Source organism: Bradysia coprophila, unplaced genomic scaffold (assembly GCF_014529535.1).
Source record: "Bradysia coprophila strain Holo2 unplaced genomic scaffold, BU_Bcop_v1 contig_94, whole genome shotgun sequence".
Lineage (NCBI taxonomy): Eukaryota > Metazoa > Arthropoda > Insecta > Diptera > Sciaridae > Bradysia > Bradysia coprophila.
Window position 1 is genome coordinate 7070209 of NW_023504022.1, and position 15853 is coordinate 7086061.

General features: G+C 35.1%; 1 protein-coding gene across 10 annotated transcripts in view; it reads left to right on the forward strand.

The window, feature by feature from the left end:
* Positions 1–15853, forward strand: part of LOC119085176 (protein turtle) — a 215078-nt gene that overhangs the window by 182880 nt on the left and 16345 nt on the right. For 8 of the 10 annotated variants that reach the window (XR_005089247.1, XR_005089246.1, XM_037195478.1 and 5 more), the window contains exons 4-9: positions 692–839; positions 1336–1470; positions 5351–5592; positions 8825–9095; positions 9165–10019; positions 10999–11088. Coding sequence is in view for 8 of the 10 variants with exons in the window: in XM_037195478.1 (XP_037051373.1) it covers positions 692–839; positions 1336–1470; positions 5351–5592; positions 8825–9095; positions 9165–10019; positions 10999–11088 (1741 nt within the window). In the remaining 2 variants the exon portion in view is untranslated. Of the gene's footprint in view, positions 1–691; positions 840–1335; positions 1471–5350; positions 5593–8824; positions 9096–9164; positions 10020–10998; positions 11089–13883; positions 13965–15853 lie in introns of all 10 variants that reach the window. The other 2 variants (XM_037195481.1, XM_037195482.1) reach the window with 2 other exon arrangements.

The window sequence follows — 15853 nt, forward strand, 5'->3', positions numbered from 1 at the left end:
TGCTCATAGTAGCATTGCAATTTTAACTTTTATCAATCACATTTTATTTGTGACACAGACGGACGGACGGACGGACAGATGAAGTGCCCACAATAGGTCTTTTTTTCCTATGGAAAAAAGACCTAAAAATTTTTTTACAAAAATAGCCCCTAGGTGATGTACCCTATTCTACCCTTTCAATCAAGTACGTACACATGTCTGAAAATTAAACAATTATTGGAAACTTCTATAAAATTACTTTTGCCATTATAACTTTGCCGTTTATTTTTCGTGGCTGCATCAGACTCTGGAGAAACTGTGGTCCGCTTAACTGTAAGGCTATCTTGTTTAAAAACTCTGAGTTTTAATATTCTTTAGCGTTTATCAACAATATCCAGTTGCTGACGGCTTAAAATTAATAATTCACTTGAATGCATTGAATAAAGAAATAATGAGAAAATTTCTGAAGGGCAGTGCAGCTACTTATAATTGGAGAAAAATTTTATATTTTCTTTCTATGCAGAATGAATACGCAACGCACAATGGTTTCCTAGAAAACATAATTTCCTTCGTTATTTTATAGAACTTTGCGATAGAAAATTACGTCGACTAGTTAGTTGAGAGGAAGATTTTTTTATTTTTTTTTTCATTCCAATTTAATGAAACTTCAAACTAAAGATTTATATTTTTCATTTATTCGTTACGATAACAGGGACAAGAAATACCAATTTACATTTGGTACGAGAACTATCCAACTCACAGCGGTGAAGGATACGAAGGACGTGTATCACGTGTTTCAACGGATTCTCAATTCGGTGCTGCATCATTGAACTTAACAAATATTCGCGAAACTGATCAAGGTAAGATTTTATTGCTGGTGAACTGTAGTGTAGTCTGAAATAAAAGTGACTTGTCGCCTAGTGGTAAGAAATATTACACATTCAGTCATGCGCACTTAAAATAAATATTTCAGCACTGCATTGCATAATAGCTGCTTTTCGATACTTGTGTGGAAATGGTGCGTCTTACGCTCCACATGTGAGATTATCAATACGAGTCGCAGACGGTGACAGTATTTTCGAAACTTTACGAAAATCTCGAAAATTTGCTCGTGAATGTCGCGAGGCATGAGAAATGGGGCGACACCATTTCCGAATCTTTGTAAATTGATGTCGAAATCTTCAAAACCAGATCTCTAAAGTACGAATGCGATAAAATAGAACTTTATCGCACTCGCACCAAAAATACCTCCATTTCTACATTGAAATGATAGATGGAAAAGCTGACATTTCGACATCAAAGTTGTGTAACGTTTATCGAAATTAGACTAATCAAACAAAAAACAAATCTTTCCAGGATGGTACGAGTGTAAAGTGGTGTTCTTGAATCGTTCACCAAATCAACACAAAAATGGTTCATGGTTTCATTTAGATGTTCATGCACCACCCCGATTTAGCGTTACCCCCGAAGATATTGTTTATGTTAATTTAGGTAAGTACCTCTTCTCATTCATCTATTCAGAATTCAGATATATGGCGATGGCGAATCTCATTTGCATTTTGCTGTTATGCATAGCATTACAGATGTACACAATTTTCTGTTCGATTTCCATTTTTCTTTCGAACACAATACATCCATTTTGCGATTCATTTTTCCTTTAGTTTTATTTATGGAAATATGCAAAAATTAAATTGTCTTTTCGATGATATTTTATTTCCAATTACAATTATACGTAGCACTTAATTCTGGTATTGTGGTACACAAAAGGGAATGACGGAAAATTTTTCCATAAAAAACAAATTTGAATTGAGATTCGATTCGGATTGGGAATAGTATCACACGCAGAGAATTCATAGCTCTTTATTCTCTGCAATTTATAAGAATGTTTTGTCTTTTCGTTTCATAAAGAATATTCCCTTAAAATGTAAATTTATTATGACTATGAGATGACGTACTGAAGAATGCTCGGTTTTTTTTAAATGAAACTTTTGAGAGAGAAAGAGAAAAAAAATTGTACACGAAAAAAAAACGGAAACTTTGAACGCTTTTTTGTTTTATTTATTCGCTAAGAAGAAAATTACCATTCTAAAGGAAAAACTTTAGCAATATTTTCACAAGAATTTTGCATATCTTTTTAAAATCAAGAATTTTGTCAAATAAACTTTATTTGTAACTGCTCCGTATTTCTGTTTCGCTCACGTTTATATATAATAATACCAATGTTTCATGTTGCAAATATATTCCGGGTTAAGTTCGTAACACTTGCTATTATTCGAGTACATTGGGTGGTAGAATAAGTAAACTTTTCAAATTAACCAAAAATCAAGTGGTTAAATTAAAACAAAATGAAAAACTACCGCAAAAGTTGATGCAATCCTCAATTTATGCAGAAAGATAGGAGACTACACAATGTTCTCGGTAAAATGTCGATAATAATTACAGTTTGAAGCATTTTGGGACTCTAACTGCTGGGGAAAATTAGCTGGTGACGACGGGGAGACTGAATGTTTAGTCTCAGACTGGTTGTTCTGACAATTTTTCAATTCAATGTAGTCAAGTTTCGTGGCAATATTAGTGTCTGGCAGGGAGAATTTGTATTCTGAAAAATTCTAAAATTTACGAATAACTCCGACAAACTCTGACTTTTTTCGGAATTCTGCGGATTTTTGCCATAATTTTTCGGATTTATTTGAAGTTTTCAAAAATTTTCGGATTGATTTGAAATTTTTCGGAGTGATTTGGAATTTTTCGGAGTGATTTTAAATTTTTCGGAGTGATTTGGAATTTTTCGGAGTGATTTTAAATTTTTCGGAGTGATTTTAAATTTTTCGGAGTGATTTGTAATTTTTCGGAATTAAAATCCGCTTTAGCACGCCCTCCTCTACGCCCGACTAAAATTACGACTTCGGTTTTTCGACTTCCAACAGAATATGCTGACTCAGCATTGGAGAGATATCGTCGGCAACATGACTAAATGGCATATCTCCGATATCTCAGGAACTACTGAACCGATTTTGAAAAACTTTTTTTTTCCTGAAAGGTAACATGTTATGAATTTTGAGCTTTAAAAAAAATTCAGTGAAATCAGCATTTTTCGTCGTATTCTCTAAAGGCTTTTCAGTTTTTCCACAACAACTTCCGAACCGTATGGCCGATTGATTTCATGTCAAGCTCAAAATCTTTTGACTACCTTTCAGGGAAAAATAAAAAAAATTCAAAATAGGCTCAAATGTCTCACAAATTTTGTTTAAAAAAAGCTGGTTATTACAGTTTTTCGACAATATCTTCTGAACCATACGGTCGGTTGACTTAACGTCGGGCTTAAAATTCATAACTTTTCACTGCCTTTCAACAAAAAAAAAAGTTTATCAAAATCGGTTCAGTAGTTCCTGAGATATCGGAGATATGCCCTTTAGTCATGTTGCCGACGATATGTAATCTCTAGACAAAGATCGTCGTGGTAAGACCTGTTCGAGAAATAAAAATTTACTAATGCAGACCAGCCAAGAAACCCATTACTGTTAAACAATTAAATCGAGGAACAACGGCGTAAAATCCACAATACTGTGATAAAGGTGGCACCGAAGTTGTTAGCAGCGTAATTGCGTTTATCAAAGGAAATTTTTTGCAGACCAAAACATGTAAAACCGTGCAAAACGTTTAGCTTTGTGAAATATGGTGTTTTAGAGTAGAAACGTTTGGCACTTATACTTTACGGAGTATGAACTGAAAAGCGTTTTGAGGGTCGGACAGGTTTAAAAACGAATCGGTCTTAAAACAATCAGCGTTTTTCCTTTATATTAAAGTTTTCGGGTACAGGCATAGCTCTGACTAAATTAAAGTAGCTTGGGCTGCAGAAGTATCTAATATTTATATATTATATATGTCGGTTGTTTCTTCTTTTGATACACAATCTAGTACTGCGTTAGTTTTATCATAATTTTTGATGTACAAAGAAGATCATCCGCAGCACTTTGCTTATTCTTGTCATCGTTTTTCTAAGAGACTTCAAGTTTAAGAACTTACAGATCTAGGTCCTGTCCATGTCCCCTCTACACTCACAGCCAAAAACATTTTTTCTCTTTCTTTAAATGGCCCACGATAATGTCATTTTCGCTACCCACTAGAGTAATCTTCTATTATTGAAATTAAAATTAAACTTTATCTGTCCTGTTTTCCTGAATGCATTTTCGCTCTAAATACACCGGAAGAGTGAACGTTATGAATAAAGAGTTAAACATAGTTTGACAACAAATAATTTTAGCAAAACTAAAAATTATTTATTCAACATTTTCAATCTGAATGAATTTTCCGTAAGAAAATGGTATAAAATAACACCAGCCGAACACCGAATGATTAATTCATTTCCTCCAGCTACACCGTTACAAAGATAGAGAATTTTAAGTTCGTTCTTTTACAAACGCAGAAACAGAAAGATAAATAAAAACTTTACAAATTTAGACATAAAATAATTTATGGAAAATGCATTTATCAGTTTTCCACTATGGAAAACGTACAAAAGGAAATATGCGAGAGAGAAAAAGTTCTTTTATGTCGGCATTTGCGTCTTCAGGGGAGGGAAAAAAAACTTCAGTTTAAAATGTGCATTTAAAATCTCGATGCTGATGTAACTGCAAAGCGGCAATGGCAAAACTGTATAAAATTATATTCAATTAATGGACACGATAAGAATGATGATGTTTAGCTATGTATGTGTTGGAAATATGGTGGAAACGATTGTAAGAAAAGCGGAAAAGAAAAATGATTTGCTTTTTTATCGTTCCGTAACAAATGGACATTGTTTTCGCATCAAAGAGCTTTAATTATGTGCTTCCAGCGAAATGTCGTACGATTTTCTTATACATCGGTTTGGTGGAAGAACATTCGTTTCATCTTTGGGAAAAGCTAAAGCAGAGTGGAAAAGAAAATTAATTGTAAGAAACATTGACAATAAATGCTACATTGTGGCTATGCCAATCTTGGCAAAAGATCAACTTACCACAAGCGACTCAGCCAATACTTTTGCGTTGTTCACAATCAATGAAGGGCCTTTTGTTGGAGATTTTTATTATTTAAAAAAAAGTTTTGTCATTTCACTAATGATTCACTAAATATGCACGTAACAATGGACATCAAATCTTAAATGACATAATTTCGTCATTCACCTTCAGTGAAGGCTTTTTTGTTGCAGATTTTTATTATGAAATAAAAGTTTTGTCATTTCATTTATGATTCACTAAATATGCACGTAACAATGGACGTCAAATCTTAAATGACATGACTTACAAGTAATTTCTACCAATCTTCTCCATGCTATGTTCAATTCAGTTAAATCAGTTAAATTAATCAAATTTGCATTCACATTTTGCAGGTGATTCTATAATTCTAAATTGTCAAGCCGATGGCACGCCTACACCCGAAATATTGTGGTACAAAGATGCTAACCCCGTCGATCCATCTTCTACTGTTGGCATCTTTAACGATGGCACTGAGCTACGGATATCCTCAATCCGAAGTGAAGATATCGGAGACTACACGTGTATCGCGCGCAATGGTGAGGGACAAGTCTCCCATACGGCTCGTGTTATAATAGCGGGCGGCGCTGTAATCATGGTAAAAAAATTGAGTGTGATGACAACAACAACCGAAAAAAAAAATTTAGTTTTTCCATTTTATGTTTCCGTAATCCGAATTTTTTTTCTGTTCCTTTTTGTTTATGGGTATGCTAATTTTGAGTAATGTTTTCGTTTTCCAGTTTTCTTTAATTTTTCTTTTTTTGGTCCGCGTTTGAAAATTTGAAAACAATTGGCAATGTTACCTCTACTAGCAGTTTGTGTAGTTAATTATCCCTCTTGTATATATAATCACTTGGTTTGTCCGTACAATGAGCGTGTTGTAATTTTCGTTTCGTAAACTTTATTTTCTTGATTTTTCAGTTCGTTTGACTATGATTTCGTTTCGTTTGATCGTTTTCGTAAACAGTTGTTATTGATGAAAATGCAAACCATAAGTTTTTAAACCAATGTAAAACCAAAAACTTCCTTCTATAAAACCAATTTAAAAACACTCATTTACCGCCCCCTCGAACCAAATATCAATACGAATCGCACACATAAATAATTTCTTTTATAAAAGGAAGTTCTCCGTTCTTGCGCTGACCCGCTGAATTAACTTCAAATCCTCATCCGATCACAGTAAAATCATTTTTATAAATTCAAATTTTTTCATTTCGAATTTAGTTCTCATTTTTTTTTTCTTAGAATAAAAACTATGGAAAAGAAATTAATTGAAATGTCATGTACAACAGGAGTCGCTGAACTTTCTGCACACACACACAGGGGACCGCTTCCAATTTGAAGAAAATTGATTTTAGTTAAAGAGAAAATTCCCATGGCGAAAGTTTAGTCAGAGCTCGAAATTCGCTGGTTTGGGAGTTTGTCATTATTTGTCTTGGCGTCCAGCTGAGCCCCAAAAATATATTTTGATTTTATGACTTTCGCAGCTACTTTTATGAACTGTTCAATTTCTAGTATGGGCTGGGCATTAGATGTCACATAAGTATTTTCAAGAAAATATTTTCTCTTCAATTTTCTGTAATAAACAAATCTTTCTGCAGCTTATTTTACCCGGAAAGCCTTTCCAGGGGTGATGAGTTCTGAAATTTTAAATTGAATGGTAGTATCCCTCCACAAGATCAGCAGTAGCTACAATATAATAATATGTGTTGCTCTTGGCATGTTCAATCGATCTTACGCTACTGCTGTCTTGTGAAAGGATAATACGAAGCTATTAATGATGGGAAGACCTATCATGTCCTTGAACGGTTTTTATGAGGCCTGTCCAGTTTCGACAGAGAAGGAAGCGAAAAACGTTAAAGTTCTGTTTGTTGATAAATGTTCAATATTTTAGGCATTACCATCCTGGTGCACCTCTGGAAAATTTTCCAGATACAACAAGTTTTTGTGAGATTCGGTCAGTATACTATGGCCTATATACTATATACCTTATAAAGGTTTAAACAGATCCGTATGCCTGTAAGAAAAATGGTATCGTACAAGACAATGCTATGTAGATATACAGAATTATGAGTTCCTATGAACTCTGGTGTGAAACCAACAAATTTTAATTTTTATTAAGTGAAACATACTTGACATCAAAATCTGAAGTGAAAGCATTTTTGCTCATGTTGTCTACAGCTGGGCTTGAACTAGCAACCTCTGGTGTCGGCAACTCAGTCGGCAACTGATGCCGACTATAATCGTGTAAATACGAATGGAGAACGAAATGTATTGGATAGATCAGCGTAGTTACTGATGTGTGGCAAACAATATTCATGCGAGCCTGTGAGCTAGTAATGACATGAATATTGTTGGCATTAGTGGTTAACGTTAAATGTGGCACATAAACATCTGAAATGACTTCATTTTTGCTCGTCTCGTTGGTCGAGTTGGATAGGCGCTGGATTTATAAACCAGAGGTTGCTATGTAGATAGTTATTAGTCACATCGACCATTTTTGTGAAAATGTTTTCCCATTTTTCTTGAATTTTCGCACATTTTCTTAGACTTTTCCTTTTCCTTCTTCTTTAATTTTCTATGTTACCTTGCACCAAAATTATGCCATTTCCCGCAACTCCATCGGAAAATTCAAGAGGAAATTTTTTCCTTAAAATACACTGATTGACACTGATTGGTTTGAATTCACCGCTGCTTCCGCAGGCATTTATTTCTCATGTTTTGTCCAGAAACATCATAAATAGCTTCATATAAATTCCAAATTTATTCGTCATAATTGGGCGCATAATAAATTCGATACGAAAATCAATTTGCAGATTCTCCGGCAACAGCATAAACGCATAGAATGTTCGGTGACGCCTGTGTGTGTATACCTGTGTGTACTGTGTACTAATTTATATTTTAAGAGAAAATACAATTTTATTTTTTTTTATTATTGCCAACCTCTAATCAAACATCAATTCACCCATTTTATCCGATATAATTTTCATGCATGCATAATAAAACGAGTACATTATATAATACGTATGTGCGTGTGTGTATATTGAACTGAATGCATTTTCCGAAATCGGTTGACTGAATTTTATTGGCAGTGCAGCTATTAATTAATGTTTAGCGAACTAAGAGGATGACCATGTTTTGGTTACCGGGGGTTTTATTTGGGAAATTTTGAAACACAATAAATTGTAATTAGAAATGGTCGGACAAATAACTTTATTAGACTTCGGTACAGTTTCGAATTACTATGACAAAAGCCATCAGGTGTGTATTGGGTGCATATATATAGTTTTGCACTGGGGGGCCTTTTTTTCGCCCCGTTACACAGTTTCAGCATTCAGCCAATTTATGGAAACAATAGTCGATTGATGCGGAAAATGGACAAATTAAATTTATTTCTAAAAAGTCTGATATGGAAAATTCAAATGGTATAACTCTCGTTTGCATTTGAAATTTAAAATTGTGTTGTCGAGTTCAGTTTATTGCTATGTAACAGTTGCACTGACAATTAAATGTTTCCATCTTCTAATTAGAATTATTGGGTTATAGAGCTCCGAGCTCTGGACGTAGAAGCACAGACAATAGAGTTCGTTTTTGCATTAGTCTAACTCGAGTGCGGTGTCCGCATTAATTCGATGCATTCATTTCAATTGAAAAGAAAATATTTGAATTTGTCCTGATGGTCGCACCACTGTGCGTCCAGATCTAGCACATTTATTTGAATGGTGGTACAAATCACGACAAACGCTCATTATTATGCACATAATCATATCTTGGATTCAACGGTCGAACCGATTACATAATCGAATTAAATTTTCAATTCAAACCATTAGGTGCCGCCCACAAATCAAACCAAACTAGAAGGCGAGAAAGCGACATTTACATGTGAAGCAAAAGCAATGCCGGGAAATGTCACAGTGCGCTGGTTTCGAGAGGGAGCTCCTGTCCGTGAAGTAGCATCGCTCGAAACTCGCGTCACTATACGTAAAGACGGATCCCTAATAATAAATCCAGTCAGCGCTGATGACTCGGGTCAGTATCTGTGTGAGGTGTCCAATGGCATTGGTGATCCGCAAAGTGCTTCGGCCTATTTAAATGTTGAATGTAAGTGATGTGGACTGTCGTCGAACGGAGACCGATTTTAATTGTTCAAATTTCATCGAATTTCTTTAGATCCTGCCAAAGTGACCTTCACTCCAACTGTACAATACCTCCCTTTCCGGTTAGCCGGTGTCGTTCAATGCTATATCAAAGCGAACCCAAATTTACAATATGTAACATGGACCAAAGACAAAAGGCTACTGGAGCCTTATCAAACTAAAGATATTGTTATCATGAACAATGGTTCGCTCTTATTTACTCGTGTCAATCAAAATCATCAGGGACGCTACACATGTACACCATACAATGCTCAAGGAACGCAAGGTTCATCCGGGCCAATGGAAGTATTGGTTCGAAAGCCACCCGTATTTAATGTAGAACCCGATCCCTTGTACCAAAGAAAAGTTGGCGAATCGGTTGAAATGCACTGCGATGCACAGGAAGCCGAAGGTACCCAACGACCAAACATTCAATGGCAACGACGTGACGGTTTGCCACTGCAACGAAATCGTGTGAAAGCACTGGGCGGCAACATTACAATTGAAAATTTACGACGAAGTGACTTCGGCTACTATCAATGTGTTGCCTCGAATGAGGTTGCGACCATTGTGTCGGCAACGCAATTGGTAATCGAAGGCACCCAGCCACACGCTCCATACAATGTATCCGGCACCGCTACCGAATTTTCCGTCACCATGAGTTGGATGCCCGGCTATAGTGGCGGACCGGATTACAAGCAAGAATACACGTTGTGGTATCGTGAAGCGGGAATATCAGACTGGTCCACAATTCCGGTAACGCCGTCGGGCAGCACACAAGTTACAATAAATCGTTTATCTCCGGGTACTACGTACGAGTTCCAAGTCGTCGGAAAGAACGCTCTTGGTGATGGAATGATGAGCAAAGTGGTGACCATTAGAACTTTGGGTAAGTTTTGCATTATTTTTGTTTGATTGTTTCACAACATGAGTGCGAAATTTGACAAAGTTTGACTTCACACTGTACTTTTCTTCACTCTCGAACTCCTGAAACTACCGATAATGATGGCAAATTGAGGGACTTTTCGAGTCTGTTTTCCACAGATCTTCGCTGTAGAATTTTCATTTCAGTTCATTGCCCGAATGGGTAGCCTGATCATACACAATTTACGTCCTGCATGAAAAGAATAATTCGTGAGCTCAGTTCAGAAACGAGCTTCATTGAAATGGGCCCTTATAAACAATGGAAACATTGTGCTAAAGCAGGGATGTGTCAGTCAAGTATAGGTCAAAGTGACCTTGACTGAAGTAAATAAAAATTTTCCGCCCACTAATTGAATTTCACCGTTTTCTCGTGCTTTCCTCGATCGACAAAGACTAGACAACATCTGATTTAAAGAACACTTCTGGCAATTTTTTAACATTATATTAGCCTGCTCAGTTCTTTTACCGCCCACAATAGGGCAATTTCTTATTCCTACGTAAATGCATTCTCCATTGTAATCAGTGACCACTTTTTGGAAAATTTTTACCAAAATTTTTGAATTGTTCCAGATTTTCACTGAATTTTCACACATTTTCCTTAATTTTCCCAATAGGAAAATGTGGAAAATTTTGGAAAAATTGCAGGAAAATTTGTGAAAATTCATGAAAATATGGGAAAATGTTTTCCCAAAAATAGTCTATGATTATACTCCAAAACCCTAATTAATTGACATTATTTTCAACGTATTTAAATTCAAAGAGCAATTGAATGACAACAAGAACTGCGAAAGTAACATTATCATTTCACAACAAACCAATTTACATAATACGAGAATACTGTTACCATCATTTCCTAACAAAATGCTCTCGTAAATTCTTCCATGTCTTAACCAATTCTTGGAATGGCAAAAAAAAAATGAAAAAAAAAATATGAAAAATTCAAGATGCTGCAAAATCCAAACCGAATGCAAAAACATCCACCTCAACCACATCACCGAATGATCATTCATTCAAGGAAATGCCTGAAGAGGCTGGTAAGAGGAAAAACGGAATTGAAAAAGATTTTTTGAAAAAAAAAAGAACAAAAATAAAATTGAGTGGAATGGATACGTAGAGAACTCATTCCACATAAATTATGTGTGTGTGTAGATGTCTGTGCGTATGTGTTTTGTGTCGTGTATTATACAGTTACCTTTAACCCGTACATAATTTATATCTGGTATATATACACCCCATCCCACTCCGAATTCAACAAACAACGGAAAAAATAAATGCGAAAAGTTTAAGTTATTAATTTCGGGGTCGTAAATTTATGGGCTTTAAAAAGAATTAATTTTGAATGTTTTGCTTCATTTGTTGTTTTATTTGTGTGATTATTGGGTGGGGGTGTTCGGGCGTTTTATTCACGAATGCCAATAATACGGGTATCCAGTATTACGCATATTTCATCACCCAAAATATATGTAGCCGAAAAAATTAATAATTATCATTATTATTAGTATTGTTTCACACCAGGCACATTTCAACCATTCATCTTTCGGCCCCCTCACCCCAACACACACACACACACATAAAAACAAAACAAAAACCAAACCATCAGAGTTGAACCTTTTAAGTTGTAATTAAATACCATGGTACACATCCTTTTCGAATGTTTGCGGTTCATTTACAACATAACAATCCGTACAATATAATCCAAACACGCAAAACACTCACTCTTAAAAACACACACAACTATCCCGACCGACCTAGATTGTATAAATACATTTTATATAACGGAAAATTATTTGCGGTTGTCTTTTAACGCATGTTTTTAACATTTCGGTTATTAATTTGCAAATTATTTATTGCCAGCTGTTACATGATATCCTTAAACCAACCAGGGAACAGCAAAAGTTAATTTTTTTCTTTCTTTCGTTCTTCTTTTGGTTGTTGTTATACTTCTTCTTATACTCTTTGGTTACAATACGACGACAGTTCTTTGGGCACGTTATATCCTTTTTAGTGTTGTTTCGAACTATATTTGTATTTTATGAATTCTGGCTGTATATGGCTTCGATTTTATACACGCTGGCCAGGGTACCCGTTCAGTGTATTTTATGATTTCACTCACAGCTTGAATATTTTTTGTTGTTTATTTTGTCAATTTATAACTTGCCTGGGTTGAATTGCACTTCCAAGTATTCGTTTTTCCATACGGTAGCAGTTCAAAGTTTTGATGGAGTATTCGACACATTGTCGCTGAAATTCTCAACAGAGAGTTTATGCAAATGACCTAATAGCTAGTGAACTTCCTGTCCATCTTAAATGGTGTTGGGGCTTATAAGTTCGACTGATGTCCGTGTTCATGTAAAATTGGATTCATGAACATTTCACTACTCTTTCGAGGGTCATTCCAAGGATCTGTTAAATCAGAACTGCGCACTTTTAAGGGACACAGCCTTCATGACCCCGAATATAATAGAGTCAAATTGAATTTTTAGAAAACCATTGTCCAATTAGGGCGTTCCAAAAAACACTTCGGTCCATTTTCGTGGGTCCTGGGTCCCCTAGTGATTCGCGAAGCTCATGACGAGAAATAAAAATTGGCATAAAGAAAATTGAAGGAAGACCTTTTGTTTGACTAGCGCAGGCTCATAAAACGAAGGTGGTCTCCAAAACAGACTTCACAGAATCAGTATGACTTGAGGCTTCGAAGTTGAAACTACTTCGAAAAACCATGACTCTATGACTTGGTATGGAGCTGAGTCCTGAGTGTCAAACTGAGCCAATGACTTTGACTTTATGTGTATTTGTATAGTGACTTTTCTAGACACCGTACCATAAATTTACGGAGCAGTTTCTCCTTCTAGTGGTTTACAGTGGAATTAGTAGAGGATGTCCTAAGCTAAGACATAAGCTAACATCCAGCTCTCTCCGGTTAAAACTTTTAAGAAAAACTTATAAAAATTTAGAACATTGTCCATTGAATCAGGGTTGATAGATAGTGTTGCATCCTGTCAGGATGATCCCATTATATATTTCTACTCATTAGCTACATTCTACTAACTCAAGAGAAAATCGTTGAATTTTACTTTCTTTCATGAGTCTGCGCTAATCGAACAAACAATCTTTCTTCAGTTTTTTCGCCAATCTTCTTATCATTTGCCCTTTTTCGACACCACCTTTCAGAATAACTGGAATGACCCACAAAAAACGTAAGCGAAATTTTTTTCCACACAAATTTGGACTCGTTCCCGAAGGAACTCAATATTTCGAAAGCCTGTACGAGAGATGTGATTTGAGCCATGGGTTCATTTATTTAGAGATATTGGGAAACCTTCAGCAGGGGAGTATCACCAACTAAGCTACATTTATATATAGCTAGAGTACTGTGCACTGCTGGCACAAGATTCAACGTCCTTTATCATCTGAATTGTTGATTGAACAACACTAATTCTGAATAATAAAAAAATATGAATTCATTTCCCTGGGCATTTTGCAGGATTACGCTTGATTATGGAAAATATTTTATTGTAAGCGATTCGAGTTTTTGAATAGAGCCTCGTTGATGATTTATTAAATGAATGAATTTTCATCACACAGCGTTGAGAGTGCATCAATATTATTTTGCATTCTCTTTGTACTTTGTTGAATAAAATGGAAAATAAAATGTGAATGAAAACACAAACATTTTATTCCTTTGTCAAACTCATTTAAAAATTTAATTTATAACTTCACTTAATTTTATAAAAATTTAATTAGCGTTTTCGTTGATTTCATTTATATTTTTTCCTGTAAAATTTTCTCTACATTTTTTGTGTTTTCTTTTTTTTCTACTTGTTTGCAGATATAAAAAATTATAATGAAGTTATGCTTCCAACTGATTCTACTGGTTCAACATATTTTCCTCCTGTATTTAGACCGTCAGGTATAATTTTATTTTTTTCATTTTTTCATTTTTTAATTGTTGAGAGTTTATGTTGTTGTTGTTTTACTCCTGTACATTTATATGATTTCAACATTTTGTTGTGTTTTGTTTGGTTGTTTTTCTTTATTGTTTTCATTGTTATCATTTTTCCTATTTTCTATTGAACCTTTTCCCTTGCATTTTTGTATTATTTCCATTGCACTAAAACAGGCTTCATCACAGGACAATGATTAAAAGGACCATTGACAAAGTTTAACATTTATCACATATTGTGTATACTGAAACGTTCACATCATGGTTCGTCCTAAATAGCCTCAATACAAACAACACACACTCTATCGGCTAAATTCGAAGTTTTTGGACAAAATGATGTATGGACGACTTGTTCATTATCAAAAATAAGGGACACCTTCCGTACATCATTTTTTGATTGGACCACGGGAACCACACGGAACCACGTGAAACCACTTGCAAAAATCAAGCAAAATTTCGACTCTGCCGCTATTATCCGTAGAGTGTGTGTTGTTTGTATTGAGGCTATTTAGTTCGTCCAAAATCATATGAACCGGAATCAGTATAAACTATCGAGTCTGTTACTTCTTTTGACTTACAAATTTAAACAAAATCTAATACTTCATTTAGATGTAACATACATTTAGATGTAAAAGGCAGACATTGCCGTCGTACATTGCTCATTTTATCGTTGTTATCGATAACAGATGCAAAAGCTCTGCTTCTAATAGGTGTTGGGAACAGTAATCTCCTGAAACACAGAGGGACTTTCTAAAAAAAAATCTGAACTTTGAAAAAGTTCGTAAATGTTTGTGTCAGGTAACGATAACTGCAGTATCATTTGAATACATTCGATTTATACAATGAAGAACTTACCGTCTTATTTAGACAGCCCCATTTGATAATGTACGATCAGAGCACGTATAACGTATAAAATATTCAAAAGCACATGTAATTGTACATGCTATCCGTAAAAGACGTCCTTGGTAGATTTTGAGTAGCAATTTCCCAGGAGCAATTTTCAAATTCTTAAATATGCCCTAAACTCTTAAGAGGTTTTCTCAAATATTGGGCCTCTCCCATACGTGTTTTTGCTAAGAGCAGTGCTATGACCTATGGTACGAACAACAAAAGAATGATAAACCTATTTTATGATCTAATGACTATCGAGTTATTCAAGGAGTTCCTTCTTTCGCTGCACTCTCATATTGTGAGTAATCGCACCCGACAATGATTCGGTGTCATGAAAACAATGGATCCCAAACTTTGGGTTTTTTGTTCAATATAAACTTCTGATTTTTTCATTTACCCCCGTGATTTTTTATGGATCTGGTGACAAGTTCCGAATGCGGTCTGTGTGGAGTACTTCCTGAATTTATTCCTTTTAGACTCATTTGTATTAGATTTGTATTAGTCAATTTATTGTCAATTTGTCCAAGAAGTGCGACATCCTTCGGTGGTCTGTTGAGTACTAATTATTGGGTACAACGCTCATGTCAACACACAAAATTTGCCTTACCTCTGGCGGCAAACAGAGAATTTATAAAGACCGAAATTACCAAACTTCAGCTGAAACTTATCTGGAACGTTAAAACATACTTTTTATTTGAAATATTTTAATGCTCTGAGACATCTCATTAAACAACAAGTCCTCAATTTTCCATGAATATATAGAACCTTCATTAAAAGCTGAAACTATTTCAGTTTTTCGTTTTTGCAAAACAAGCAAATGAATGTTGCTCGAGCAAACGTTAAATCAATTCTGTTATCATTTTCCATTCATTATTAAAATAATATTTATTCAAGCAAATGGTATTCAAACAGCATATATAGCATACAGTCTCGGAGTTCAGTGTGACGGTATTATATTATGTACG